Below are 27,659 nucleotides of genomic sequence, written 5' to 3' on the forward strand. Positions count from 1 at the left end.
TTCCTGTCAGCTGCCCACCGCGTTTCCAACTGCAAACCGGGCGTTTCGGTAGGAGAAGGGGCCAGAGGGCCAGACCTCGGCCTGTGGGCTGACAGCCAGCCAGCCAGCCAGACGGACAGACAGACAGACAGACGGACAGCCAGACAGACTGACTGACTGACTGACTGACTGACTGACTGACTGACTGACAGGCCGGCGGGCGGGCTGACGGCTCTCCCCGCCCAGGGCCGGAGCGGGGTGTGTGTGTGAGGGGAGGAGCGCCGCCACCTAGCGACTCGGGCACCCAAAATGGCTGGAGAGGGGAGGTGGAGGAGGTGAGGTGGGGGAGCTGCTGCCTCCGCCTTCTCCTCCTCCTCCTCTTCGTCCTTCTCCTCCTCGTCGTCTTTCTCCGTCGCCAGGGGACCCTCCCCGGCGCGGCGGGGCCGCTCTCCCGGCCCGCCCGGCACCATGTCGGCCGGCCAGGACGAGAGCTCGGTGCGGGTGGCGGTCAGGTAAGAAGCGGGGTGTGTGTGTGTAGGGGCGAGAGCTGCAAAACCCTACAAATACCGGGGCTAACCGCGGCCACACGCTGCAAACGCTTACTCATCGGGGAAAGGCAGCCCCTCGGCTCCAGCCCTGCCGTTTGCATCGCGAAGCTCTGCCAGAGCAGCCTGGGATGATAAAGGTGTTTTTTTTTTTTTTTTTTTTTTTTTTTCCCGTCATAAACCTTGTACCTGAAATTGCACGGATGGGTTTCCATGAGGCTGCTCACGCTACACATGAATAACTCTGTGTAGAAGCCGTAGTGGGAGTGGAGCTTAAATCATTTGGAAACATCAGCTAATTCAAATTGCTCTGTTATCGGAGATAAAAATCTGGTGTTCATCAGTGAACTCTTGGCTCTTCTCGGTTTTCTATGGGAAGATATTATTTCATTGTTTGAAGAACTTCCAGATTAGCCCACGGATGTCTTCGCTTTCAAGATGCCTTTACATAATTCAAATATAAGAGGAAATATACCTACGCACACACACACACATAAAACGTCAATATTTGGGTTTTGGTTGCAGTGCTGAATGATGACTTCTTTTCTTCCTTTAAAGACAATTCCTTATATTATATGCTGATATTTGGAGTATTTGATATCTATATTATATGCTGATTCATCTGGAGTATTGTGCCACAAGAAAGCAGACTAGGGGAAGGTCTGTACCTACCAGTTGGTCTTCACTGCTTCCATTGCACCTTCTTAGATAAATTGGGGTTGTGCAGGCAAATGCTGAGTGTGGATCATTTTTCTGGATGAAGGCCGTAGGGATAGGCGATGCTGCTGAATGCTGTTGTGGGTACGTGCTCGTGGGGGCAACAGTTCAGTAGCACTTTGGGTAAACAGAGAAACGCCGCCCCTGCACGCTAACGTGGGGCTTATGCTGCAGTTGTTCATTAGAGTCCGCTTGCGGTAGCATTGTCTGTGTGGAGAGATGCTTTTGTGAGAGGTGTCTGTTGAAGCCCTTTTTCACATAAAAATACAGGGAGGTATTATTCCAGAGCGTAATTAGGCTGTGTTTTCAAAAGGGAAAATATGAGATCGGTGTGATTCTAAAAATAGGGCGTGTTACAGGTTAGCAGACTGCTCTGTCATTTGAAGAAAATATTAAATATCTTCCGAGCCAAAAAAAATAGTGATGTAGAAGTTCATTTAAAATACAAAGGGTTGTTGTAACTAGGAATTAAATAAAAGCTACTGGTGCAAATAGGTTTATGGCTGTAGATGTGCGATGAATAGATTAGAAATAGTATCTGGCAAAGAATTTGTAAGAGTGAATTAACATCACTCAGCTGGATTAAAATGGTTCACTGTAGCTCTTAAAACAAATCCCAGATGTTACAAGGCACATTTCTGTAATATCTTTGTATAACTAACACCTTATATCTGAGTATAGTTCACTGGTAATGAGGGATTACATCTTTCCTCCTGTCTGCTTTCTTCCTCTGGAAGATTAACTATTCATGTACAAGATCTCTCCTTCTCTGCTTATAAATCATGAACAAAAGCATGCACAATTACTCTTTCGACACCAGTGACTCTGTTTAGATTGTTTTCTGTTGTTTCTGGTTGTGTATTTTGTAAGGTCCTATAACACACTATGAGTTGCAATACCAGCTGCATCAGCGCCGTGCTGTACCGTGCGCTATGAAAACTCCTGCATTCTGTTTTTGTCTCCTTCTTCACTTCTTTTGGGGAACTGGAGCTTATTTCAGTGATGATCTCCACTGCTGCGATGATTTAGTCTTTTGTTTTGATATGTATGTTTTTTGAACATGGCTTGCTCAACAGGAGGACCAGCTTTTAGGTTGCAACCCACGTGGTAGTGGAAGAACCAAGGTATTTCAAAGGCGTATCGCACTGAACCTGCTGCAGCACTGAATTTGCTTAAACTTGAAACATCAGCTGAAGAACAGACATTACTGAAATGGTTTAGCAAATTGTTTTTTTTTTTTTCCAGAACCTGGTTATCTCACTCAATTGTATACAACACCATTAAAAATATTTCTTTCCAATTAACACCACCTTTAAGCTATCATTTTGTATGCTAATTGCTCTCAATTTTCTTCAGTGTAATAATGGGTTTTTGAGCGATGAACTAAATACTCCGGTTTAGTGAAGCATGAAAGCTCAAAATAGTTTGCCAGATAATCCAGTAACTAATGTTAAATTCCCCAATTAAGAAAAAAAATTCTTTCTTGATTGTCAACTGCCTCTGAAAGACTTGTGGACTCATATTTTGATGATGGTCTGCCAGTTCAACAAAGAGCCTGTCTCTTTGCATTCCTCTGTCTGGCTGTGCATAGCGTCTGCTCTCAGATGAAATTAGAGAGCCCCTGTGATAGTTACCTAATCAGGTGGCTGTTTTTTCATTTAAGTGTGAAAAGCAAATCTGAAATTACCCTCTTGCTTTTCAAAAAGTCTTTTCAGCATGTGAAAGTTTTGCTGAGGAGGCTATGAAATGGTAGAAACGTTGGGCAGCTGTTTCTGGAACCAAGTCTACAAAGGATGTCCGTTACAGTTCCAAATTTGTGCATCTTGCCATGTTAGTGGTGTCTGCAGCCAAGGTATAGTGTACAGGTTTCCTGGGTGGGTGAAGGTTTCACTTAACATTGAGGATCTCACTAGCCAGCAGTCTGTGTTCGTGCTGCACGCAGGGTCATGGTGCGAGCTATCTGGGGCTTGGCTGGGGTCACAGGGCTTGAAATAGCTCCAGCAGCAGAGGTAGCAGTGCCTGCCCTCGCTCCTTGTAGCTTGCAGTAGTACAGCTGGGGCATCCTACCTGTGATAGTCTAAGCAGACCAGAAGTTGGGCTTAGGTCCGTTGCACTTTTGGATGCAAACTAAACAAGGGAACTCTTGGAGAGCAATAATGTATGGATGGAAGTCACCAGGAGGCTTGCTTGGAGGACTTCTCGCTGATGGAGCATGGAAAGATGTCTGTTACGTGGATCCTGTTATGCAGAAGACATCAACGCTGTAGTAAACATCTGTCTTCTGGTCCTCCGAAGAAGGACGAGCTTGATTCACTCTGAGTCACTGAATGTCCCAGACACACAGATGATAAGCTTCAGTGCTGGTTTGTAACGCTGCCTTGTCAGATGCTACATGATAAGAGAAGAAATAACGAAGAGTTATGTGAACAGGTGAATAGCTCGGGAAGCTGACCACCAGTCAAGTAAAATGGCTATTGACACATGGCTGGGTGACACCTCGGGTGGAGTGGACAATAAAAGGACCTGAACTGATGGCTGGGGAAGCTAAAGGAAATGGGGCTCTGGCACTGGGTGTGCTGTCTTGCTGAAAGATGTGCCTTATTCCCTGCTTTGGCAAGAGTGCTGCTATTTGGCTGCTGTGATCAGCATCTCTCCTGTGCTCCATCCTTCATGCCAAGAGGGGGAGAAATGCTTCCCCCTTCCTCACCTGTGCAGAGAAGCTGTGGGATCTGGCCACCAACTCTTCCCTGAAACATCTCAAAGTGCCCTTCTTGTACCTGCCCTGGGCGTCTGCAGCACATCGTAACACCCCTTCACTTCCCTGAAGTCTTGGTGTTTGCCAGGCATGGAAATGATGTGCGCAAAAATGAGCCGCCCCTATCAGGAAACTTCTTAAATAACAGGGGAAGTAATACTTGTAGCTCAAGTATTAAAAACTGCTATTTCTGGCATTCCAAAAGGGGAGATGGGGTACTCTAAGAAAAGCGTGCTGATTACTAATACAATTTGGGAGCATAAATTTAGCAACCAATCAAGCTGTTTGTGGCATGAAATCAGGTCGCGCTGTTAACTTTTGATAAGGCAAACGGGCTGTGCTCAACCCGTGTAACCTTAGCCTTCCGAGGCATAGATTTGTTATGGAAACACTGGATTTGTTCCTACCCTGGCCCTAGTTCTTGAACTACGTGACCAGTTGGCTCTCTTCTCAGTTGTTTTTTTTTTTCTCCTTTGCTTGTTTCTGTGTTTTTTCTCCCTATCTACTGTTTGTCTACCTTTTCACCTTTTGTATTCCCCTTCTCAGCACTTATTTCTGATTGCACCAGTTATTTTTCCTCTGTGACAGATCCAGCTATTGCACACCAGAAAATAAGCAGTTTTTATTAGATAATTATTGTCATCCAGCTGTAATTATGCAAAGGTTTGGAAGTTTGGGGGCAAAATATCTCGGGAATCTAATATTAATGAAGTTCAGTCTAGCAGTATGCAAGTATTCCCCGCCACAGTAAAAAAACAAAACAAAACAAAACCTCAACAGTATTAAATAGTAATTCTTTGAGTCATGTCAGGTGCTGGGAAATACTTATTTTGGAAAGGGAGTCTGTTAATGGAAAGCTACAAAGGAGATTTTGTCTTTGGAAAGCTCACATTTCATATCTTTTGTAAGTTTTGATGTTTCCCTTTGTACCATGACTTAAACAAACATTCCCTTGTCCTTCACTGAAACTTTACGCCACTCCATCCATATGTTTTGCATTTCAGCTGAAAAAAAACCCACAGCACCATCTGCTGCTGAATTAATTCAGGTTTCATCATATCTGACTCGATCAACCGTAACTGATATTGCTTGGGGCAGGCTGAAATCTGTGATCTTGCTTTCTAGGAAATAAACTTGCCTTTCCACCACCCGTGATGTAAACACAAGCTCATCCTCTCATGGAGGGGAAAGAAAACCTAGTCAGACATTTTCCTTGATGTTATAAATCACTTGCCGAAAGATGAATATATGAACATATCTTGATTAAAAATAAAAAAGGAAAAAAGAAAAAGGCAATGAGTGGTATCAGTCTGTCCGTGCTTGTAGGTGAATTGTGTTTTTGAACTTGGCATTTCCTAAAGTTTGTAGAAGACTTGGGAGTTTAGTTCACTTTGAAAATCCAGTTTCCATTTGGTGGTATTTCCTTTGCTACACTCTGTGGAGAGTTTGGGTTTAGATTGTCGGCTCAGATGTTCCTTTATTACTGAGCTCCTCGAGGCTTCACATTTTCCTTTTTTCTGTGTGACTTCTGCAAATTCTTCTGCAGTAGCTGAATGACCCTTGTGCTTGGGATGGAGGCAGCCTCGCTCCCTCCCTCTGCTTTCCCTTTATTTGCTTTAAGTGCTTTATAGCTGCCCCTTGCTGCTCCTTGCTGCCCCTGCCTGAGATGGCTGCTGGAATTCTTGCTTTCCTCTTACGTTACCTGACTGCTGCTGGGGAATTAAAGCCATTTGAGGTGCCTTTTTATCTGCTTAAGGAAAAGACTCAGTATTCTATCATATCTGGGACTGCTGGGGCAGAGGATTTTTTTCTTATACTAATTTAATTCCCATGTAAAATACTCACAAGAAGTTAAAAGTATTGTTTGAACTGGAGAACAAGAAAGTTTAATTAGAAATCAAACACAATCTGAACAAGTCCAGCAAGAGTAACTACATGAGCTGTGCCTTTTCCTTGTGTCCTCTTTCCCCTCTACTCTCAAAATGTCTTAAATCTCGTTCATTTTCTTCCTGTTCTTCCTCCTTTTTGGTAGTCCTCTGTGTTTATTTCCAGTTTTCCCTGGCGAAACTTTGCTGAAAGAAACGTCTGCTCCTGTGTGACTAAAGGCAGAAACGCACCCTTATTTTTCCAACCACTTATCTTGTTTGATGCATTTGCCATAGCAACAAGATGCAAATGCAGAGCAGTGAAAGGGTTTGCAGGTCGGTGACCTGGTGACTTTGATGTGTGGGGATGTGTGTGACTTTGGTGTGTGTTTTAAACTGTGAGCCACGTGCATTGCCTTGGAAAAATCTGTAAAGGGACATATTTGTGAAACTTTTCCTTCCTTGAAGTCATTCGTGTTGGTCCTGGAAAGAGTAACTTCTTTGAACTGGCACATTTATTGTAATGTGTAATTAAAATCAGTTGTTTTTATAGGTCACAGAGTAAAAATCTTTCCATATGCTGCGGGGCTTGGTCTGAAGTGTTCACCTGTGGAGTGTGTGCAATTGGGGTGGGTGGTAGGGGTTTACAGTGCTTACATCCACACCATGTCCCCTGTTGGCCACGTGTAGCCTCCTAACATGAGCCTTGGTGTCCACTCAGCATTGGCCACAGCACAGTTTTAACAAGCCTGTGTGTGTAAATCAGTGCTCCTGGAAGTGGAGCAGCCACGCTGCTGATTTGGAGCCAGTCAGTCAGTGAGCACAAAATATCTGCAAGGTAGACTGCATGGAAATGAGGAGTGAGGAGAGGGTGCCATCTGGGCCTTTCGTTTTGTCGTTGTCCTCAACAGATCTGGATAAATCCTTCACTGCTGGAATAATAATTATTACATATATAATATGGATATTTTGTTTGAGGAACTCTTTTCAATCAGCTGACAAATGCTAGGCTTGCTGTTCAGGATGATGTGCTCTTTAAACGACTTTAGGACTTAATTCTACCAAACAAAGCTGAATGACACATCCCTCGAGTCTCACTGTGGAGTTTCAACAAAGGAGGCTGGGAGCAACACAACCTTAGTAAAAGCTTTTGATATTATTGTTCTTCACACGCGGTAATTCTTATGCAATAAGCTGAAGAGTGCTTTCCCACTGTTGGTTTTAAAAATGGATTCAAGCATTTGTTGTCTAGATAACTCTTCTTTCTCACTGCTGGTTCTTGTGTTTGTACTGCTACAGGAATGCTACATAGTTCAGTTGGTTAATAAATACTTAGCTCTTTGGGAGGACATTTTACATTTAATGCAGGTTCTCCATTCTTCAAGTACTCCAGGTTTCCTGCAATGCTTTCTCTTGTGTATGGTAGCTACAAGGACACCAATCTCCCCCTCATCCCCCTTTTGTTTACTTTCAGCATAATCAATCCTTTAAGAACATGAATAAAACATGATTCTGGAGGTGGATTAGAGTTAAAGGGCCGTAGCATGCTGGTTCAGCTAGCAGAGCTGAACATGCGGAAGGATATGGCTAATAGGACCGGACAGGAAATGTTTCTCTCTCATTAGACATCTCAAAGTCTGACTTTATCTTTTCTGCCCTGGTTTCTTTTGATAAAGGAAGATTTTGATCAAACATATTTCTTAGTCTAGTTTGCCTAGACTAATCTAATACAGAGTTTTTGAACAAAGGTCCTCTGTGTCTTGGGTCAATGCCCAGCCACTTGGTTATTGTCTTTGCTGGGACAGAAGGCGACAACCTGTGTATTTCTTCTTTGTCATTTTCATTCACTGTTTTTTTTCTTTTATTTCTATCCACGATAGCAGTCTTAAGCAGAAGACGACTAAAACACCAAAGTTAATGTGACATTCAAACCTGGAAAGCTGTATAGCTGCAGAGCATTAATGTCAGTCAGGTCATGATACTGAACTATGCAACTCGTTAGCAATGTTGATAAACACGGATGTGTTTTTTTTTTCATTTTGTTCTTTAAAGTCTTATCTATACATGTTACTCTGGAGACTAGGCGGTATTGATTGTTCCCCTATTTTCTTTTTCTCGTTGCAGTTATAAGAGTGAATGATTGGTACATTTAAGAAAGGTTCATGTGTTTTATAAGCAAATTGCTTGAAACACATGAAAGACCAAGAAATGTTTCCACACAGGGTTAAGGGCGAGTAAATAGCTGAATATATATTTGTTCTAGGCATGAGAGAAAAGAGATTATACTTCTTATAGTTTGAAGAAGTAGTAAGTCAGAGGGAAGGCCACCTGGTTAACTAAGTGTGTAACTAAGTGTGATTTACACTTCTGATCTGATCAGCCAGCTCGTTACCCAGGAACAATGAAATTGCCCTTGTGGTCTTCATTAGCAGAACTTTGAGTTCAGCAAAAAGTGGTCTGCTGGTGTTCAGTGAGCTCTAAAAATCAGATCAGAGGTAGGACTGAACTGGTATTGTCAGGTAACTTATTTGATGTTTAATTACACTGACACTTAATTGTCCTTTTATTTATTTATTTATTTATTTTGTACTCCCCAAAGCTTCAGGCTGATTCTTTCCCTGCTTATGGCCCCTGAAGTGACCTACGTAGGCTGGTTATCTAGTCAACCTGCTGTCTTGGCTGTGTAGGTCTTTTCATCTTTGCTTTCCCCAGAGCCTTTGGGGAACAGATGGGCTCTTCATTGTTCTTTAAATGTCAACAAATAAAGCCTTGCTAGGCCCAGAAGAGGAAGAAACATTCTACCGTTGAGAGGTTCAGATGAAAGTGCTTTGTTTGGTACTTTCAGCCCTGAAAGCAGGGGTTGATTTTAAACTCTTGTGACTGGTGAACACCAAAACATTTTGGGGGAAGAAGAGGAGACTTACAAAAAGAAATGTTAGCCTGTATCTTGGATACTAGTTGACTGAAAGTAAAGGGCAAGTGAGCGCTCTGCTGTTGTTACAGGCAAGAATTCAAGTGATTATAAATAATGCATAAAATTGATCATGAAACAAACACTGTGGCAAAAAAAAAAAAAGGAAATTAGTATGTAGAGAAAATGGAGTTTTTATGCAAGGCATGAGGTAATTTATACCTTGATAATGTACTGATAATGCGTTGGCTGATGTCCAGTGTTCAGTTTAGGGTGCCACTGCTGGAGAAAAATGCAGACTAACTAATTGCAGTTAGAGGCAGTTCAGGAGACAAGGGAGATGTCTGGGCATCTAGGAAACGGGACCAGTTCTGTAACATGAGAGATGGGAAGTGAAGACTGCAAAGAAAAAATACCTGAGGCCAAATGTGAAGTAGAAGGGAATAAATTGTTCTTCATGTTCCAGGTGAAATGTGTAAATGTTAATAGTCTTAACTTACCCTAAGAAAAGTAAAAGATAGGAAGGGAACAGTTTACTGATATAAGGATGAATGTCCTGGAGCAGTTTGTTTGTGGAGCTGTGAAATTGCCCATAGGAGAGACTTCTAAAACCAGCTCAAACTGCTATCTGCCAGGTATGCTTTGGACATAGCTGATATTGGTACGGAAAGGTAGAGTGGGTGAATAAACCCTCTGACCTTCCAGGTCTTTTCCATCTCAGTTGCCTGTAATTCCACGGAGCTGCATGTTCGGTGCCAAGGCCTGCATTCAGCAGTTGAATGATCCTGTTCAGAGGCCACAATATGCTTACAGAGGTATGACAATGTCCACGTTAACAATAAAGCTTTGGAAATTTGGAAGGGTAAGCTTAGACTAATTCAAGTATGGAGGGAACTCAGGAGGTCATCTGAGCCAACCTTCCAACCAAAGCAGGGTCAAAACTATATTCAGGCTACATTGCTCCGGGCTCTATCGAGTTATTGGGTCTTGGAAAAACCTTCAAGCTTGGAGAGTCCTCAGTCTCTCTGGGCAGCCAGTACATGGCTGTCCTCATGGGGAAAACTTTTTCCTTATGCCCCACTGGGAAGTCTCTTGCTTTAGTTTATGATTACTGTCTCGTGTTCTCCTAGCCACCGTAAGGAGCTTGGCTTGGTTGTCTTGGTCGTCTTCTCAGGTGTTGGAAGAGAACGGGCAAGGCCTAAAACCAGCAAGATATTGAAGAACTATAATATAGTCTTGAATATATAATATGCACCCTTGAAAAGGGTGAGATGTCGGGGAGAGCTTCAGCAAAAGGAGCGTAGCCTCTTCTCCAGATGGGTTCTGAATATGAAGGACATAGCAGGGTCTTGGCAGACTGATGGTCATACAGTGGTGGTGGTGATACGGCTGCTGTTGGCAGGAAATTGTTGTAAGCATCCACAGCATGAAGCAGTGGGGGCTTTGGTTTTGGTTTGCATGGTTAATAGATTCTTTTTGTTCTGAAGCCTATTCCCTGCCATCCCCTGGTCTTAAAGGCTACTTCATGGTAGGTGTGATGTTGCTGCTGTGGAGGCCTTTGCAGTGGGATTCAGTGAAGGGTAACGATCTGCTTCCCTCTCCTCTCTGCAGGAATACTTGGCAGTCACCTTTGCCACAGTTTAAGCTCATTTATGCTTTTGGCCAAGCTGACTAACAAGAATAATTAACCTCCAGCACTGCTTAATGTTTAGTAGCTTTATAGATGCTCTTGCTTTCCTTAACAGTCTCATAGAGTAATTGTTTCCCTGTCCTGCCCATGACAATTCAGGTTTCATTCTTTCAGTTTTGGTTTGTTCACTAGTATATATTCTCTAAGTCGGAAAGAAATGCATGCAGTAGTCATTGCTTTATCACATGAAGCATGTGATAATCTTGTGAGTACAACCAAAGCATTGGTTACGTATCTTGGAACAGTTCTTATGACTCTTAGGAAAATAGTTATAATTTGTGCGCTATCCACTTTTGTCCTGTCCTTGGAAAAATGGATTTTAAATTTCAAGAGTCTGATTTTTTTATTTTTTTTTAATTTTCTCCCTCTGGATTTGTGTGCTCACATAATGACTGCCGAGCACTGGGCAAAGTCACATTCAGTTTGGTTTGTGTTGTTGGATGCCTGCCTAGTATCCGTGTCCGAGTTGTCTGGTTGAAGTTCAGTCTGTTTGAAACAGAGGCGCATACTGGGAGACCAGGGAAAGTCCTTTGAAGCTCCCGACATCTGCATCTTTCCTTGACAATATTTACTACTTCGGATTTCTCAGGCTGCCACTAGGAAATGCTGCTGACTAACCAGCTTTATCAGATACGTTGAGGAAATTTGATGTAGTCTAGCCAGAAGACTCTTTAACTTTTTATTTTTATGTGTACTCTGTAACTTACACTTGCCTATTTCCTCTTTTAGCTTAAACTGTTTAGGGGAAGGCCTTTTATCCAACCAAGGAATGTCAGGTGGGGCGGAACGCTTGCGATGTATGGCTCAACATCCTTTTGGTGAACGCAGCTCTCCCGTGTGCCCCCGCAGCAGAGCGAGGATGGTCACTGCAGCACAGCCATGTGTGCGAGAGGGCCTGCCCTCTGCCCGAAAGCTGCATCAGTTGGCATTGGGGTGTTTTTCCATTCCGATAATAAAAATGAACTCTAGGATCCTGACTGTTAACCCACTTTCTGTTCAAAATAGGCAACAGTGCTATAATTTTGGTTTAGTGGAGGACTTGTTAGTGTTAGGTCAGAGGTTGGACTCGGTGGTCTTGGAGGTCTCTTCCAACCTAGATGATTTTGTGATTCTGTGATTTGAATTTAATGTATTAAGGCATTAATGGTTTAGAGATAATAGCTGTATTTCATGTACAAAACTTGTACGTTTGGCTTTCCTTTCACTCTGTTTTCTGTGGGATATCGGGTTTGGGCTTGGTTCTTCATTGACAGCTAATGCTGTATTGGCTGCTTCATTGTCTCCCGTTTTGGCAAGATCTGTCTCTAGCTTCTGAATGTCAGATCCTCCAGAGTGGTTTGGAATGCCACCCCTCAGAGCCAGTCAGTTTAAGGCATGAATTTAAGGTATTGTAACCCAGGGTTTCAGATATTAATTCATTCAACTCATTGTGAGACGTTTTCTCTCTGAGTCACTTTCCTTTTAGTACAATATATGAACTGGATTATAGAAATAGATTTTTCTTATCTGGTTGTCCTCTGAGGCTGAAAGCTCCGCCTCTGGAGATCTTAGATGGAGATGGAGAAAGCACCAGAAGAAAAACTGGTGGCAAAAACATACACTGATGGATTTATTAGCATGTGAGCACTGGTGTTGGTCGATGTAAAGTGATACTTGATGTGTAACTCACAATGTGCTGCTGGGAGAAATTGCTGAAAGAGCTTTTGTGTTCAAGGGGTTTATTCTCTCTCTTGGAGAGAGAAGTGCTACATTTGTTGCCAGCAATGGGAATTGTCTGGGTGTATGAGCTGTTCAGCTGGGCAATGCCGTAGGTGACCTATATCACAGAATGGCTCGGGTTGGAAGGGACCTTAAAGCCCACCCCGTTCTACCCCCCTGCCATGGGCAGGGACACCTCCCACCAGACCAGGTTGCCCAAAGCCCCATCCAGCCTGGCCTTGAACACCTCCAGGGATGGGGCAGCCACAGCTTCTCTGGGCAACCTGTTCCTCTGCTTCACCATCCTCTAAGTGAAGAATTTCCTCCTAACCCTTAATCTAAGTCTCCCCTCTTTTAGTTTAAAACCATTCCCCCTTGTCCTGCCAATAGCTGCTTGAGCAGAGTCACTCTCCATACACCAGTGTCCCCAGTTCTGTGTGCCAGCATGAGCAAATACTCAGTTGGGGGTCACTGGCTGTCTCTCTTCCAAAGTTGGCACTACTTAAATAATCTGTGTAACTTGTTTTAGTGTTGTTTGTTTGTTTATTTTTTTTCTTTCAGTACAGGACTAAGCTATAAGGCCTTGGACACCTGTCCCTGTTTATAGGGTCAGCTCTGGTGGTGGAATATCAATAAGCTCATCTGAGTATTTATTTGGTATGAATGTCTGTTTGACTTGGGTCCAATTGCAGCACAAATGTAGGGGATGCCTTCAATTAATCTGTAAATAGCTGAGACATTTTGTTCCCACAGGATATGGACCCTCAAAGCTCTCCCTCCAGCTAGGTAGGAATAATGAGAGTGTAGCACCAGGGATTTTTCAGTTTTATTGTGAAGTCTATATAAAGTTCAAGAAGGACAACCAGAGCTTTGTTCCTTTCTTTTAATCCACGGATCTTTCTGGATATCCTCAATTATGTGCCATTACATACTGGGCTTCTTCAGTTCAGTATGCTTGTGACTGTTGCAAAAATCACAGGAGAGCTCCAGATGGCACAAGGAAGTCGTTTATGTGGGTTGTAGGTTTTTCCTTAGAAAGGAAAATAAATTTCTTTTTTGGGTCAGGTTTTTCCTCACTTGTTTATGAGCCCTGGTCTAGTTTGTTTGTTTTTAATTGTTAACTAAGGTAGGTGACAAGGGACTTTAAATGTCAGGTTCTCTCTCTTGCTCCTTTTTTCACTTAAATGTGGCTCTAGCAAGCGTTGCTGGTTGCTCCCGCTGTGGCAGCAGGTTTGAGGTGGGGTGTCACTGCTGTACCTTTTTGCAGCTGCTGAGTTGGTGTTGCCACATTTCTGCTGCCTTGGCAAGGTCCCTCTGCCAACAATGCTGCCGTAGCCTGGGAGGCAGCAACCCAAATGCTCTGCTTTGCATTGGCTGCTAGGAAACGCAGAGTACGAGCTGAGAGTAAGTGGCTGTAGTACCCCAGGTTATGACGATGGTGATGGGTGGTATAGAAAATACACGCGGGACTGTGTACATTTTTGATCCATGAACTCTGATAAGATTATCTGACGTGTTGTGTAACACCTGACAGCGGGATTTGATTGAGAATCCAATTATGCGTTTAGTTAGAGGCATGCTTGTATGTGAGGTGTAACCAGTCCTGACCTCAAACTTCATGGCAGGGAAGTCCTCTCCTTTCATTTCCTTAGCTCCAGATAATCCCGCTCCCTGCTCTCAATCTCTGGCTTGTTTAGTTTCAACTTGTTTTGCTCTTGTTCTTGGGCCATTGGCTCTTAATTCAGAGGCCTAGCAATGGTTAACTCCGGTAAGTATGGTTGAGAAGTAACCTATTTGTAGTTCTCCATGGGCCTTGCTAATTATTCATGTGATGAGGCTTATATAAGGGCCGCATTGCAGTTGCGCTTCATCTGATGACAGCGTTTTGTATTTCTGTGTAAACCGGAGTCAAGCGATAAGGCATGGGCAAGCAAAGTCTATGGGTGAAACCAGGGAGAAAGCAAACTTTGGGGAGGATCTCAAGGTGGTTCCATCTGCTGAACTGTTATGTTTCTTTTTTTTTAAAATTAGATTTTATTTTTTTTTAGTAACAGAAAGAACCTTCATTGCCATTGTTGTGCCTTGCTTTAGCGTTTATTTAAGAATCAGAAGTGATATCAGTTAAACCAAATAATATTTTTTGTATAGTGTGACTTAAGAAAATATTAAAGTTTAAAACGGGGCAGAGATTTTTCTCTTCAGCTTTGACACTGAAATTGTAAAAGCAGCCTGTCATGTGAGAGTTATAACAACCTATTTCAGAGATCTGAGAAATTCAGAAGAAAACAAATAGCATTGATCTGCTAATGCCATTTTAGGACCTTGATTAATACTGCCAGGCAATCTGTCTAAAATATGAATTAGCTTTAAAAATTTTGCCTAAATATTCCACTTTTCTCTCTAAATATCTGTTATGTCTGTATATGTTGGAATAAACAGCTTTCTACGTTTTTCTCCCCATTTATCAATCCTTCAAGCTGATGCTGCTAAAGGAGATTATTTTAAATGGAAACGGAGGTGGCCAAAACACTGGGCCTTTGTAATGCCTGTGTGATTTGTATTCTGGTTTTGAGCCTCACAGTGGAGGCAGCGGTGGTTAGGATGTGGTGGAAGGCCGAGCTCATCCCCTGAGTGGAAATCAAGTTGTTTGTGTATAGGTGTGGGAGGCACTTGGCTGATTCATTGCTATCAGTGCGGCAATGTTTGTAGCTTGCTGTAAAAATGAGTGTTCGGGCTTCTTCAGGCTGGTGAGGCCCGGATCAGCTCTAACTGTGTGTGTGTGTGCGCCTTTATGAAAGCAGAGGCCCTAGCATGGGACCCTCCCAGGCCTGTATGTGCTACCAGTAAGCCATTACTGCTTCATTTCTTGTGAATGCATATAGTCCTTCCAAAAAAATTCTTTGTTATATTAGATGTTGATCCTGGAAAGCCTTGTGTGTCTCCCTTCCTGTACCAAGCTGTTTTAAGTCCAATTTAAGTCAAAGAAGCTCTTACCTTGTCTTGTGTTAAGGGCTCAGAGGAATCACAGAATCATTAAGGTTGGAAAAGCCCTCCTAGACCATCTGGTCCAACCATCCCCCACCACCAATGTCACCCACTAACCATGTCCCTAAGCACCACGTCCAACCTCTCCTTGAACACCCCCAGGGACGGTGACTCCACCACCTCCCTGGGCAACCCGTCCCAGTGCCTGACTGCTCCTTCGGAGAAGAAATGTCTCCTCATTTCCAACCTGAACCTCCCTGGGCACAACTTGAAGCCATTCCCTCTAGTCCTATCGCTAGTTACCTGAGAGAAGAGGCCGACCCCCAGCTCCCCACAGCTTCCTTTCAGGCAGTTGTAGAGAGCAATAAGGTCTGCCCTGAGCCTCCTCTTCTCCAGACACAACGCCCCCAGTGCCCTCAGCCTCTCCTCACAGGACTTGTGCTCCAGGCCCTTCACCAGCTTCGTAGCCCTTCTCTGGACAAGTTACAGGGCCTGGATGTCCTTGTACTGAGGGGCCCAAAACTGAACACAGTTTGAGATGTGGCCTCACAGTAAAGGGGGACGACCACCCCTGTATGGAACAAGACATTTTGGCACAAGCTTTGTGGTTGAGACTGTAACCATCTCTGTTGGTCCTATGGTCCTGATGTGCTGCAGAGGAGACAGTAACTGACAGCTTAAATTTCTGAGGTGATTTGTAACAGTTTTTATAAAAGTACTTGTTTTGAAAGCGCTTATTCTACCTGCAGTGCATGTGGCAGCTACAAACTGTTCTGTGGACAGACTGCGAGTGATTTGCATCCGTGGTTTCTGAGAGCAGCTGGGAAGCGTACGACATTGAAGTACTGCGTGCCAAGAAGAGCTGATTGAATTCAGTCAGCACAAAGAGATGCGTTTTGACCCTGAAGAAGCTTGTCTGGACAGACCTTTCTTTCTGTCCCCAAGGAGCTGCGGCCGAGTGCTGAGCAGGCAGAAGGGCTCCCGGGATCAGGTGTTGCTTCTTTGTGTGTGCCGGAGCTGCAGGAGGCGGGCAGAGCCGTGACCAGGCTGCAGCTGTGCACAGAGGAGCAGGATTGTTCCAGAGCTGTGGGCAGAGCCTCCCCTGCATGCAGTGTGCAACAGAGAGAATTGCCTTTATTCTCTGAGACAGTAACCATGCAATGGCCAGTGTTTTCTAAGTGCCCTTGCGTTACTAGTTCTAGTTGGAGTTGTAAGCTGGTCTGAGCCTTAATGAAAAATTAAGCCTACGGCTGGAACATGAAGCAGAAAATACTTAGCCTCACTGCTGGGTCAGCACAGATGTTAAGTTGTTTAAAGCAGAACAAGAAGCAGGGAAGTACCAACCTACTTCTTTTTAGATCCTATCCACAGTGTTAACAACATAGCTGATTTGTGAACCTGTCAGTTCACCTCCTGGTACAGTACCCAGGTGCTCTTACTTCGTGAACATGTTCTATCCCAAAGCTAAAACTTTGCTGAAATGGTATAACCACTATTCCTTTTATTAGTGGGAATTTCAAACCATAGGCCTGCTAGTGCAGTGAGGTCTGTATGGTATTAGCAGTTAAACCAGGCCACTGACTGAGTTCCCACAATCATTTCCATACTGAATTTGCTCAGCCTAGCCAGCAAGGCCTGTCCATCTCTCTGCTAGAAGGCCAAGCAGCCTCTTCTCTTCGGTGTTCACCAAAGTCAGGAGTGTGAAACTGGCCCATACTTTCCTGGGAAGATAGAAGAGCATGTGCTGTCACGTTACATTAAAATCTCTACTGCTTGCTCAACTGTTAAGTGGGCTATTGCAGTCAATGGGTTACTTGTATAGTCTTAACTCTTAGTGGAGAACTGGTAGGTATAATACCAAAGCATCACATTTTTAACTTCGCTCAGGTGAGTAAGCATCAGTCAGTTTTCAAATGATTTAACTGTTTGCTTTGGCTTAAGCCATTCTGGAATATGTTTATCCAGCTTGACGTAGAGCATGTTCTTCCCTGCTGGCAGGGGGCTTCGCCACCTTAGGCGATGTGGAGGCAGCCACAGTGGCTCCAGTTGTTTGCCTACTGTAGAAGCTTCAGCCCAAATCAACCAAATAAAAAGTTGAAATATTCAATTTCATGTACTTAGCAAAATATGAAAATTTAAAAACATTTTAAAAAAGTTTCTGGTTGATCAGCTGGAAAGTTATTTTCTTTGCAGTATCCACATCCAAATACAACTTCTTATTTTTAATCAAATTCCCAGTTTTCTGCCAGAACTCTTTTAACAAAAAGCCAAGTGCACACCATAGGTGTTTGCCTTCATGAGAAGTGAAGGTGTATAAATGAAGTGGGTTATCTGTGACCTGAATCTGTGTAGTCCTGTGTGCCTAGTGTCTGGAAAGTCCTTCAGCATGACTTCCTGCAGAGAGGTTGAGGGGCTGTGGATATAAAATATGGGCAGCACATCCCCTGGTGCCAATGTTGCTGCAGCAGAGCTGGCTGCCCACTGGCACTGGGATGTGAATTTGTGTGTGGAAGCTGGCTTTCACGTAAAGTTCCTCCCCCCATCCAAAATCAGTGTGCAGTTGGGCTAACTACAGACCATAATCTTTTGTTCTGCTAAGTTTTGCACCTGGTTGAAACTTCATGGGTGGTGGTGTTAGAATCAGTACCAGGAGACTCCCAAATATCTCAGCTTGTGGGGAGCTGGGGAGTGGAAAATGAAGATAAAATGTTGAAGATAAAATGTCAGTTCCCGTTTGCCTGAAATGCTTGCTTGCAACAAAAGAGCATCCAGCATTGTACTGAGCGATCAATTCAGAGCATGACTCAGCGTGGAAAAATGTTACCTACTGCATTTCTAGCATAGTTCCCTGAATCGCTGCCTTTCAACTAACTTCAGAGGCTTTCTTCTAAAGCATCACCTGAAGCTGACCAAGAGCAGGTGACCAAGGTGGTGAAGTCTTCACAGGGCAGCTGAACACGGTGCCGCAGCATTGGAGAAGAAGGATGGAAGAATTTGTCCTTAATTCTTGATTCTGTTGCTGCTAATGTGGATGTTTTTGCAGTCTTGCAAATAGACTGAAGGAAATAATAAGTTTGGATTTGACATTCAGGCATATAAAAATGTACGGTTGAACCAAAAGGACTGAAAAGGTGCATAATATTGTTCCTTTCTTTTGCAAATTTAAAAATAGATAGCACTAAATGGGGTGGGTTATTTTCTCCTTAGTGCACAGTTATGATTTACTAGGCCAGGACTTGCAGTCACTGCTTGAACAGTCTACCTTCTGTTTGGAAACAGGGCAACTTCTGTTCGTTAGAAACAGTCAACAATACATATGAAGAAATTTTCTGCAGTTTGCTTTGGAACGTAGTGGATCGGGTGTTATGGATACAACACTGGTGGGTTATTTATTTTTTTTAAAGTAGGGAGTGGCATAAAAGTCATACAGTGGATTTTGTTCCAAGAGTGTTGCACTGAAAACTAAGAATGAAGGCACTGTTCAGAGCAGATCACTAAAACATGTCTTTTAGCTGTCTTATCCTGTTGTGAAGTGTCTAGTTGCTATTTTAATAATGTTAGGTAAGCAGTCATTTCAGTAATAGTTAATGATGATTTGTAATTTTCTTTTAATTGATGTGATCCTCCTTTTCTTTTATGGTATTATTTACCTGTAATTACTTGGGATGTGGCTTGTAGCTTTAGCTATAGTAAGCACGTCAAAAACATTTTGTTTATTTAGTTACGTGAAACTGGGGAAATGTAACTCCTGGACCTGAGCTCTAGGTCTAAAGTAACCAACTGCCCTGGACTTAAGAGTATATAACTGAAAAGATAACTTCTCTGTATAGAGGTGAATGAAATAAAACCAATTTTCAAGTCTACTCTACTACAAGCAGCCTTTTTAGGCCTGTAGCTCTAGGGGCTGGAAGAGTGTGTGGGGTAGGTGGTGCGTGGGCCTTAGCAAAAAGGAAGGGCAAAGATGGGTGAAAGAGACAACTAGGAGTTATCCCTTGCCACAGATGTAGGAAGCCCTTTTATCTTTGTTTAAAAAGAATGAAGAGTGTGTCTTTTTTAAGCACTAAGCTCTTCCGAAGAGATAGTGGTCTTCAAGAGTAGGCATTCATTTAACTGTTAACAGGAAAAAAATGGATGAAGCCTGGTGTTGAGATCTTTGGTACGGCTGAGATCTTTGGTCATCTGGATAATCTTGCCTTACATTAGCTTGTTTTATCTTCCGTATTCAAAAATTTATTTTCCTATAGTGAATAAACATTGCTTTGTTTGCTGCTTATTAATGCGGATGCTTGCGGCACTCATTCTTGATTTCCCTGGAAGCGTTGGTAACTTGAAATGTGAGGAAGTTCATGAATGCATGCACCTCTTTAAAAATAAATCACTTAATTGCATTAAATACACACACACACATATATATATTTAAAATTATTCATTCGACTCTACAGCTAAAAACTTCATATTTTGGGGGTGCAAATACAGCGTCATTGTCCTGGAAGTAGGAGTGTCCAACTTGTGAACCAGAAAGCCCTTGTCAGTTCTGTACCTTCAATGGAAAATATCTGTGGGCAACATTAATTCATTCATTGGTGTCCTGTGATGCTGTGGGCGATAGTTTTTAAACCATGTGTCTCACAAAATTGCATTTTAACAAAATTTTACTCTGGTAATTATATGGTAGTTATAAGTGTGCTTTATGGAGAGCTGGCACCGTACCCATTTGCTGTGTGAATGGGGATGCTGTTTCCTGGCTGTGTTTGGATGTGTTGGCAGATTGAGCCCTGGCTTACAAGAATCCCAAGTACCCCCAAATCCCTGAACTCTGTGACCGAGTTCAGGTTCTTAGGTACTCAACCTACCTGTTCATTCCTAGCATTTATTCCCCTTACACCTGAATAAATGCTATACTTACTCTAGCTTGGTAAAGCACCAGTACCTAGAGTTTTTTGAGGCTGGATAGCCTCTATTTGCCACATCACTTTTGACAGTACTGTTTTAGCTCAGCTGAATTCTTACTCTTTAAAATACCTGGAACCAAAATCTCTCTAAAATATTGGCAGCATCTGTTATCATGACTCAGTTTTAGGCTAGGCTGCTTCTACAGGCTCTCCTTAAGCTCTTTTGATTAATTTTTTTCATCTTAACTTACATATAATGACATTTATTTAGCAGATTTAATCTCTGGTAAGTGCTCAGTTGTGTACCAGCAAGATGCTACAAAAGGTGTGTTTCCTGGTAGTGCCCCGCTTACCTAACAGCGAGGCCAAGGTGTTAACAGCAGCCTGGCTCAACCACTTCTTACTGCTACGTGCTCCAGAGCAGGAGCTAACTTCATTGTTAAAGCTAAATTTTGGAAGAAAAAATATAATTTGCAGATGGATCTTCCATTGCATATAGAACTGCTTTCCTCATGAAAGCTTGTTTGCAGAAAGATGCACCTGACTGCCTGTTTTCATGTGTCCTTGAGTTTCTGGGAACACTCCAAAGGACCCTTATTTCTTTCCTCTTGGTTATGTGACCGTTGTGTTCTTTAAGCAGTGTGACCATCAGGTGCTACTGCTTTTTTTTTTTTTGTAATAATAATTTTTTACTAGGCTTCAGTATTGTCAGTGCTGATGAGTGATGTGAAATGCTGCCAATGAAATAAAGATGCTATTCATACTTCTCATATCCATGGGTGACCTTATCAATTACAAACCTTTTTTTTTTTTTTTTCCAATAGAAACCTTAAATTTACAAGAAGCAAAAGTTCTTATGGTAGACACAGATTTAATGTATAGTTTAAGGTATTTTTTCTGTCCTTGATTTGCTTTTTGAATATTTGGCTTGGCACATAAATACACCCAAAACACAGCCATCACATGCCAGACTTGTAGCTTGTTGAATGTTCTGGAAAACTACAATTTCGATAGTGTGGAGCAGCCACCTAAACTTAGAGCCCCAGATGGCTCAGCTTTCCTTGGGGTAAGCTTCTGGGTTGCATATCCTGCTTGTTCCCATGTTTCCTCTATTGGCTCTGAAGGTTTTAATTTGACCTCAGACAGAACTCTTGGAGGGTGAGGCTTTCCAAGACCACCTAGGGAAGGGACCTGATTTTTGTGCCTGGACCACATACTTCAGATATCTCTGCTGTTTTACTGCCCTGGGGTGATGCCCAGGCCTACCAAGCTGAAAGCATGCATAGGGTTTTCTAAAAGGCTGGAAGTGACTTCTCAAAAATAAAAACTACAATGATCTGGAGTTAAAATCATTGAATCATTAAGGTTGGAAAAGCCCTCCAAGATCATCTGGTCCAACCATCCCCCTGCCACCAATGTCACCCACTAACCCATGTCCCTAAGCACCACGTCCAGTTCCTTTTTTGCTCCATTCTTAAGAGGTGCAAGAGACTAGTTTCAGGGTTAAACTTTACAAGTGGAGCTGTTTGTGAGTGACCTGTTTCAGGGTATGTCCACATGTTGGTACAACGCGGTGTCCAGACCTTCAGCCTGCCAAGCCCATAGTATGAGCACTGTTGTTCTACTGTACGATAAGAGCAGAAATACTTGTTCATGCTTCTTAATCTCTAAATGTACTTATTTGTGCTCCCTGATGAGGACAGACAGCCTCTCCAGGCTTATTAGCCATGTGGGCATCAGGTGTCTGTAGTCATTTCAGCCCCGGAGTGTGTTTACTCGAGGACAGGAAGGACTGTGATCTCTGTCCCGCAGATCTATTGCGTGGTGTAGGTGTGCCTGTATTCCTGTCTGTTACGAAATTAATTTAGTTTTAGGAAGGCATGACTCTGTGTTTCATTTCTTGGTAACAGACCATAAATACTTGGGGCCTTAATTCATAAATTAATCTTTACTGGATTTGCTTAGATCTATTTTACTCCAAGATCTTAGAATCATAGAATGTCCTGAGCTGGAAGGCAGCCACGAGGATCATCGAGTCCAACTCCTGGCTCCACACAGGACCACCAAAATCAGACCAAGTGTCTGAGAGCGCTGTCCATACAAGTCTTGAACTCTGGTAGGATTGGTGCTGTGCCCACTGCCCTGGGGAGCCTGTCCCAGTGCCCGACCACTCTGTGGGTGCAGAACCTTTCCCTAGCACCCAGCCTGACCTGTAGCTTCATGATGTAGCTTCAAGCTGTGCTATCGTGTTACTATTTCTGCTTTCACTTTCTGGGGGTGGTGACACATATAACACTAAATGTTCAGAAAAAAACACCAAGGCACACTTTTTTTTTTTTTTTTAGCCATCTGTTTGCCATGGAAATGTTACTTCCATTATCGGTTCAGCTCTAACCAAATTGCTCACGGATTCAGAGCGTGCCAGTTCTGTGCTTGGCAGGCATTTGGATCTTATTGTCGTGCTGCTTTTCCATCGCTGCTGACCTTGCCTTGAACTAGAAATAACCAGAGCCTGTACAAATTCTGCCACACGGTCCCCCTCTCTCACTCTCAGAAGTCAAATTGTTCTCGAAAGCTGTGGCTTTCTCAGCTCCCTAGAGAGTAAATTAGGCCACGAGAAAACACAAGAAGGAGCTTTGGATGAAAGCATTCATTCATGTTATAAGGCTGTAATATATTAGAGGGCTATGGGATTACTGGAGGGGCTTTTATCCCTTTGGTGGGAGCGAGGGATGGGGAAGGGAGCTGCAGTGGGAGGTATGTGTGGGAGCACACTGGGGCTTTTCCCCTCCCCTAGGTTTTCTTTTCTTGGCAGAAGCACATGACCGTGCCTGTCAGCCTGAGGATGCCATCTGGGTTGCAAAGCCTGCTAGACTGTTACAGAATTGCACAAGAATTAACGTGAAATCATACTGCTCAACTGTTTTCTGGCCGGCGATAGCAACTGCCCGGAGACGGAGACGCAGCCATTGTGCAGGGCTTGGGCGAGCAGGCAGGAGCAGCCGCCTGCCTCGGCCTGGCACTGCCAACCTGATCCCAAAATCAGCACTTGACGGGTAGGGGAACTGCTCAGAAGCAAGCTGCTGAGCAGGGTAATTGTCTTACGAAATTAAATTTGTGTTCAAAAAGAAAAAGTAGCCAGAGAAGTAGAGATTGCGTGCAGCGGGGGAGAGCGGGCCAAATCTAGTTAGGCAGTGATATGTTTCCTCCGTTACATCTAATTCCAGCTGTTCATTTGCTGCCTTCTCATTACTAGGGAATTGGAAGTGACAGTCTGCAGCACTGAAACAAAATATCCTGCCTTCCTTTATGAATACTTTTTATTTTTTGTCTGCAGTAAAACAAGCAATCTATTAAAAATGTCACATCTCAGAGGCCATTTGGTAATTTAGTGGCTGATTTTGCTGAGTGTTTTGAGCTCACAGCTTAATGGTCGTGTTTAATGGCTACTCATGAATTGAAGGATTGCTGATTCCTATTTATCAGTATCTTAATAAGATCTTGGAGTAAAAACTCGACCTCATATATTCTGCCTTAGCTTCAGCCACGATTCTGAACAGATGATCACATCCAAGAGTTATCTGGGAAGACTTTATTCTCTGGTACAGCCAGCAAATAAAATTTTCATCTAGATCGCTACATGCCATGGCTGCAAGTTGTCTGGTACCTGAAGGTAGGAGGCATTGGCACACGTGCAAGATCTCTGTCTCGCTTGTGCTCGTGCAGGGGCACGGTGTGAGTTTTGGCTGAGTCCCACCCGGACCCTGCCCCATTTCCCTGGGCTCCAGGCACATGTAAGACAAGCTGGCAGCACCGAGCTCGGGGTAGACACGGCAGCCATGGCAACTTCTCGGAGAAACACCGGTGGGAGCGGTGCCCAGACCTTATGTAAGAGTGATAGAGTTACAGTCGCCTGGGAGCTAAAGCTCACTGCCCGGGCTGGGAGCAGCTCTGCAGCTGTGGGGGCACAGGGTTGGGGGGCCTGAGCTGGCACCTTCACCCTGGGGATTCACCTGGGGCTGGGCCAGCTCTGGGCTGCTGGGCAGCACCTCTTTAAATCCCCATGGCCTGGGTGTTTGTAGTGTGAGCATGCTTTTTGTAGGTTATAATAGCTTTACGTCTGGTGTAATTCCATATTAATGGTACCAATTGATCGATGCTGCTGAATAGCTCTGATTAAGACATCCAGAAACAGAGTTAATCCTTCTGCAGATATAGCACCGTGTTCCAAAGGTACCCGGAACTTGCCTCATGCTTTTGTTTATAAGTCTGGTTGTTCATCATTCATTCAAAATTAAATTACTGCATAAAAAAAATCATTGTATTATTACTTCAGAAGGAGGTGGGTTGGAGGGGGAGGCAATGACTTGCAACACTCACACTTCTTTGTTATGAGGAGTTGGGGTGCATGTTTGTGAAGTAAAAAAGCAGGGCAAAAACTCACTAAAACAGCTCTTGGAAACATATTTGTGTCAATGGCTACTGAAATCCTCTTTGGAAATGCTGAGAAGTATGTTACAGAACTGCATCTGTACTACAGGTTAGTGAGCAACAACTCACCAAAGAAAAGCATTTTTACACATGACCGCCATTTTTACACGTTACCACAGCCTGCGTTTACACGGGACATGGCGGGGTAGTGCCTCTTGTGCTCAGACCAGCTAGCAACTGGAACAGAAATGCTCAACTGGTGATGATGGTTGCCGATAGGAGCCAGTAGGTTTGTTCCTGTGTCCTTCAGCTTTGGGCCCCTCAGTACAAGAAGGACGTGGAGGCCCTGGAGCGATAGGACTAGAGGGAATGGCTTCAAGTTGTGCCAGGGGAGGTTCAGGCTGGAAATGAGGAGACATTTCTTCTCCGAAGGAGCAGTCAGGCACTGGGACGGGTTGCCCAGGGAGGTGGTGGAGTCACCGTCCCTGGGGGTGTTCAAGGAGAGGTTGGACGTGGTGCTTAGGGACATGGGATAGTGGCTGACATTGGGGGTAGGAGGATGGTTGGACCAGGTGATCTTGGAGGGCTTTTCCAACCTTAATGATTCTGTAAGAGGTAGAGCTGGCATTTGTCACAGGTCAGGTTTTCTCACATCCTTAAACCTCACTGAGAGGTAAATAATTAATATTCTGTTCAGCTGATTGAGATGAACTCATTCACATGCTACACTTGTGGCCTCATTTGAAATGCTGATAAATACAGCAACAAGCAAGCTACATGTGCTAGCAAAAATACAGAAAAGCAGAAATACTAGGTGTCTGGGATGAAATCTCTAGCTTTCCTCATTGTTGTAAAGGAGTATGTTTAATGGGGGTGATTTGATGAGTGTAAATGTAGAGGAATAGAAAGGAGGGGGAATCCTGAGGCCAAAGCAATGGCAGGAAGCAGGTTTTTTTTTTTTCTTTGTTTTGGAGAGGTTTTGTTTCCTGGGTTACACTGCCTGCTGCACCTCATTTAAAGTTTTAGTAGGTGCTCCCGGATTTAATATTTCATGTACTCACAGGTGAGACTTTCTGTATGAAATGTAATGGGCTCGACATTTTAAAAGACGAGTACTGGAGAGCCTTGGGTGTACAGGTCAGTTTGTTTCCTGCCTCCTGCTGTGTGTGGTTGGAGCGATGTATGCAGTTACGCTCTGCAGAGCAAGGTGAAAGCAGGCCTTTCCCCACTGCAGAGCTTAATAAAAGGGACTTGACATGGGATCACTGTTAAGTTTTCTTCTTTCCAGCACTCAACTTCTGATTTTTCTTTAAAACAATGAAAATTTGATTCTTTGCTGTTTATAGGTCACTCTCAGAAGCTCTTACTAGCTTATTGCTGTTTTGTCCATGTGCTGAGAAGGCACATGGTAATTGCTGTGGTTATTGCCCTTTGTTACAGTAGGCAAATGTTTGCAATGCTTCACATGAAGATGCAAAATAATTTTTCCTGGGAGAGAAATTAGATGATGGGGAGATTCTTCACTGAGCAGAGAGTAGTTGTAAGTATATGTGTGTGTGTATGCAGTATAAATAAAGATATATTTAAATCATTGGGAGAGTTTTCCATCTCCAGAAATAAACAGAGATGATTCTTTTCAAAGGGATATTGTGATATTATCTGGTTTAAAGAGGAATTCATTCTGGGAAGCCTGGTGTTTTGCGTAACACAGGGTATTGACCTGGTGATGACTGTAGTCCCCGATCTGTACGATCTGAATCGGCTCCAGCTGGCAATATTTATTTCTTAGCAGAGACGTTTTGTACCTATCCTACTGCGAGATTAGTGCCGGGACAATGCAGTGCCTTACAATGCCACCACTGGATAGTTTAGCCCTCCCTAATTAGACAGCTTGTCCCAATGTGCTGAGGCAGAATAGATTTAGGGGATTAAGATTGATGTGTGTGGCCTGGAGGCTGCAAAGTACATATAAACAAGGGTTGGGTGTGTTCGTGCTTTGAGAGGAGGTGAGGGAAGGATGCAAGGTAAAATGTTGTTTGGGAAGATGCCACATCTAAGGAGATGTGATTGGAAATAGGTAGAAACCACCCAATTGTATACAATTAAGACAGTGACCTGAAAAACAAGTGAGGTGTGGCCACGTCGAAGATGAAATGAGTAAATCATATTGGTCCTGGAGAAAAATCCCAGTGGCAGACTGCCAGACTGGGAACTGGGCAAAGAGAAATGACCAAAATGAACTCTTTCACATCTTCAAGTGTGGGCGCTGCCTGCTTTGCTGACATTGAGACATGAGAGCGAGAAAGGTTTGGCTGTAAGCAGAAGGAAAAATCATTTTCCTATTTGATGTGTGGGACAGGGGGGAGGAGGAAATTTTCCTGTAGGCACTGCTAGAGCAGCAGCTGACCTGCATGAGGACTAAGACTTGCCAGACCACACATTCAATACAGCTGGAAAGACATTTTGAGAGCCACGAAGTTCAGGTAATCCACTCACACAGTTCATAAATCAGGTTGCAGCTGAGACATTTGGTGCTTACTCATTAAGCTCCTCACAGAGCTAAACTTATCAAAGGAGCTGTATGGGTTTCCGAGCACGAAGTATCCCTTGAACAGACCACGGGATGGGTGGTGAAGATCTCATCTGCACAGCCTTTTGGGGAAAGAAGTCTTTCAAACCTGTCACAGCTGTGATCTCTGGGTGCAACCTTCCTATGCCATGGACAGTCTGTAAGAGCAATCATGAAGAGAAGGCAGGTCTTCAGGGAGAAGCTGCCCTGATGTGGAGAATCTTGCTTTGTTTTTTCCTTTGTGCTGTATGCATCCTACAGCAGTATTGCTTTTTTTTTTTTTTGCTTAGCACAGCCTTCAGTTTTAGTCACAAATCAGGGAGGAAGGCTGCCATCATTGCTGCTGGGTCTCTGGATGCTGTGCTGTCCCAGTGGAAGTGTCTCAGCCAGGACAAGCTGCTAGTTGTGACACAGATTTCCATCAGCTCTGCTGGTCTCCGGAGTAGCATCTTGCTGCAGGCCAGCTGTGGCCACCCGTGAGCACTTGCAGCTTGCTGTGACGCTGGGCTCTGTGGCAGCAGGGTGCTCGGAGGTGCTGCCCGCTCGCAGGCCGGGGAGCTTACTGGGAGGGCTCCTTACTGGGAGGGCTCCTTACTGGGAGGGCTCCTTACTGGGAGGGCTC

At 43.7% G+C, this 27,659-nt stretch overlaps 1 protein-coding gene across 9 annotated transcripts in view; it reads left to right on the forward strand.

The window, feature by feature from the left end:
- Positions 1-260: 260 nt before the first annotated feature.
- Positions 261-27,659, forward strand: part of KIF21A (kinesin family member 21A) — a 91,181-nt gene continuing 63,782 nt past the window's right edge. For all 9 annotated transcript variants that reach the window (XM_035316063.1, XM_035316065.1, XM_035316071.1 and 6 more), the window contains exon 1: positions 261-491. In XM_035316063.1, coding sequence (XP_035171954.1) covers positions 448-491 — 44 coding nt within the window. In that variant the 5' untranslated portion in view covers positions 261-447. The remainder of the gene's footprint in view (positions 492-27,659) is intronic.

Source organism: Oxyura jamaicensis, chromosome 1, assembly GCF_011077185.1.
Source record: "Oxyura jamaicensis isolate SHBP4307 breed ruddy duck chromosome 1, BPBGC_Ojam_1.0, whole genome shotgun sequence".
NCBI classification, from domain to species: domain Eukaryota; kingdom Metazoa; phylum Chordata; class Aves; order Anseriformes; family Anatidae; genus Oxyura; species Oxyura jamaicensis.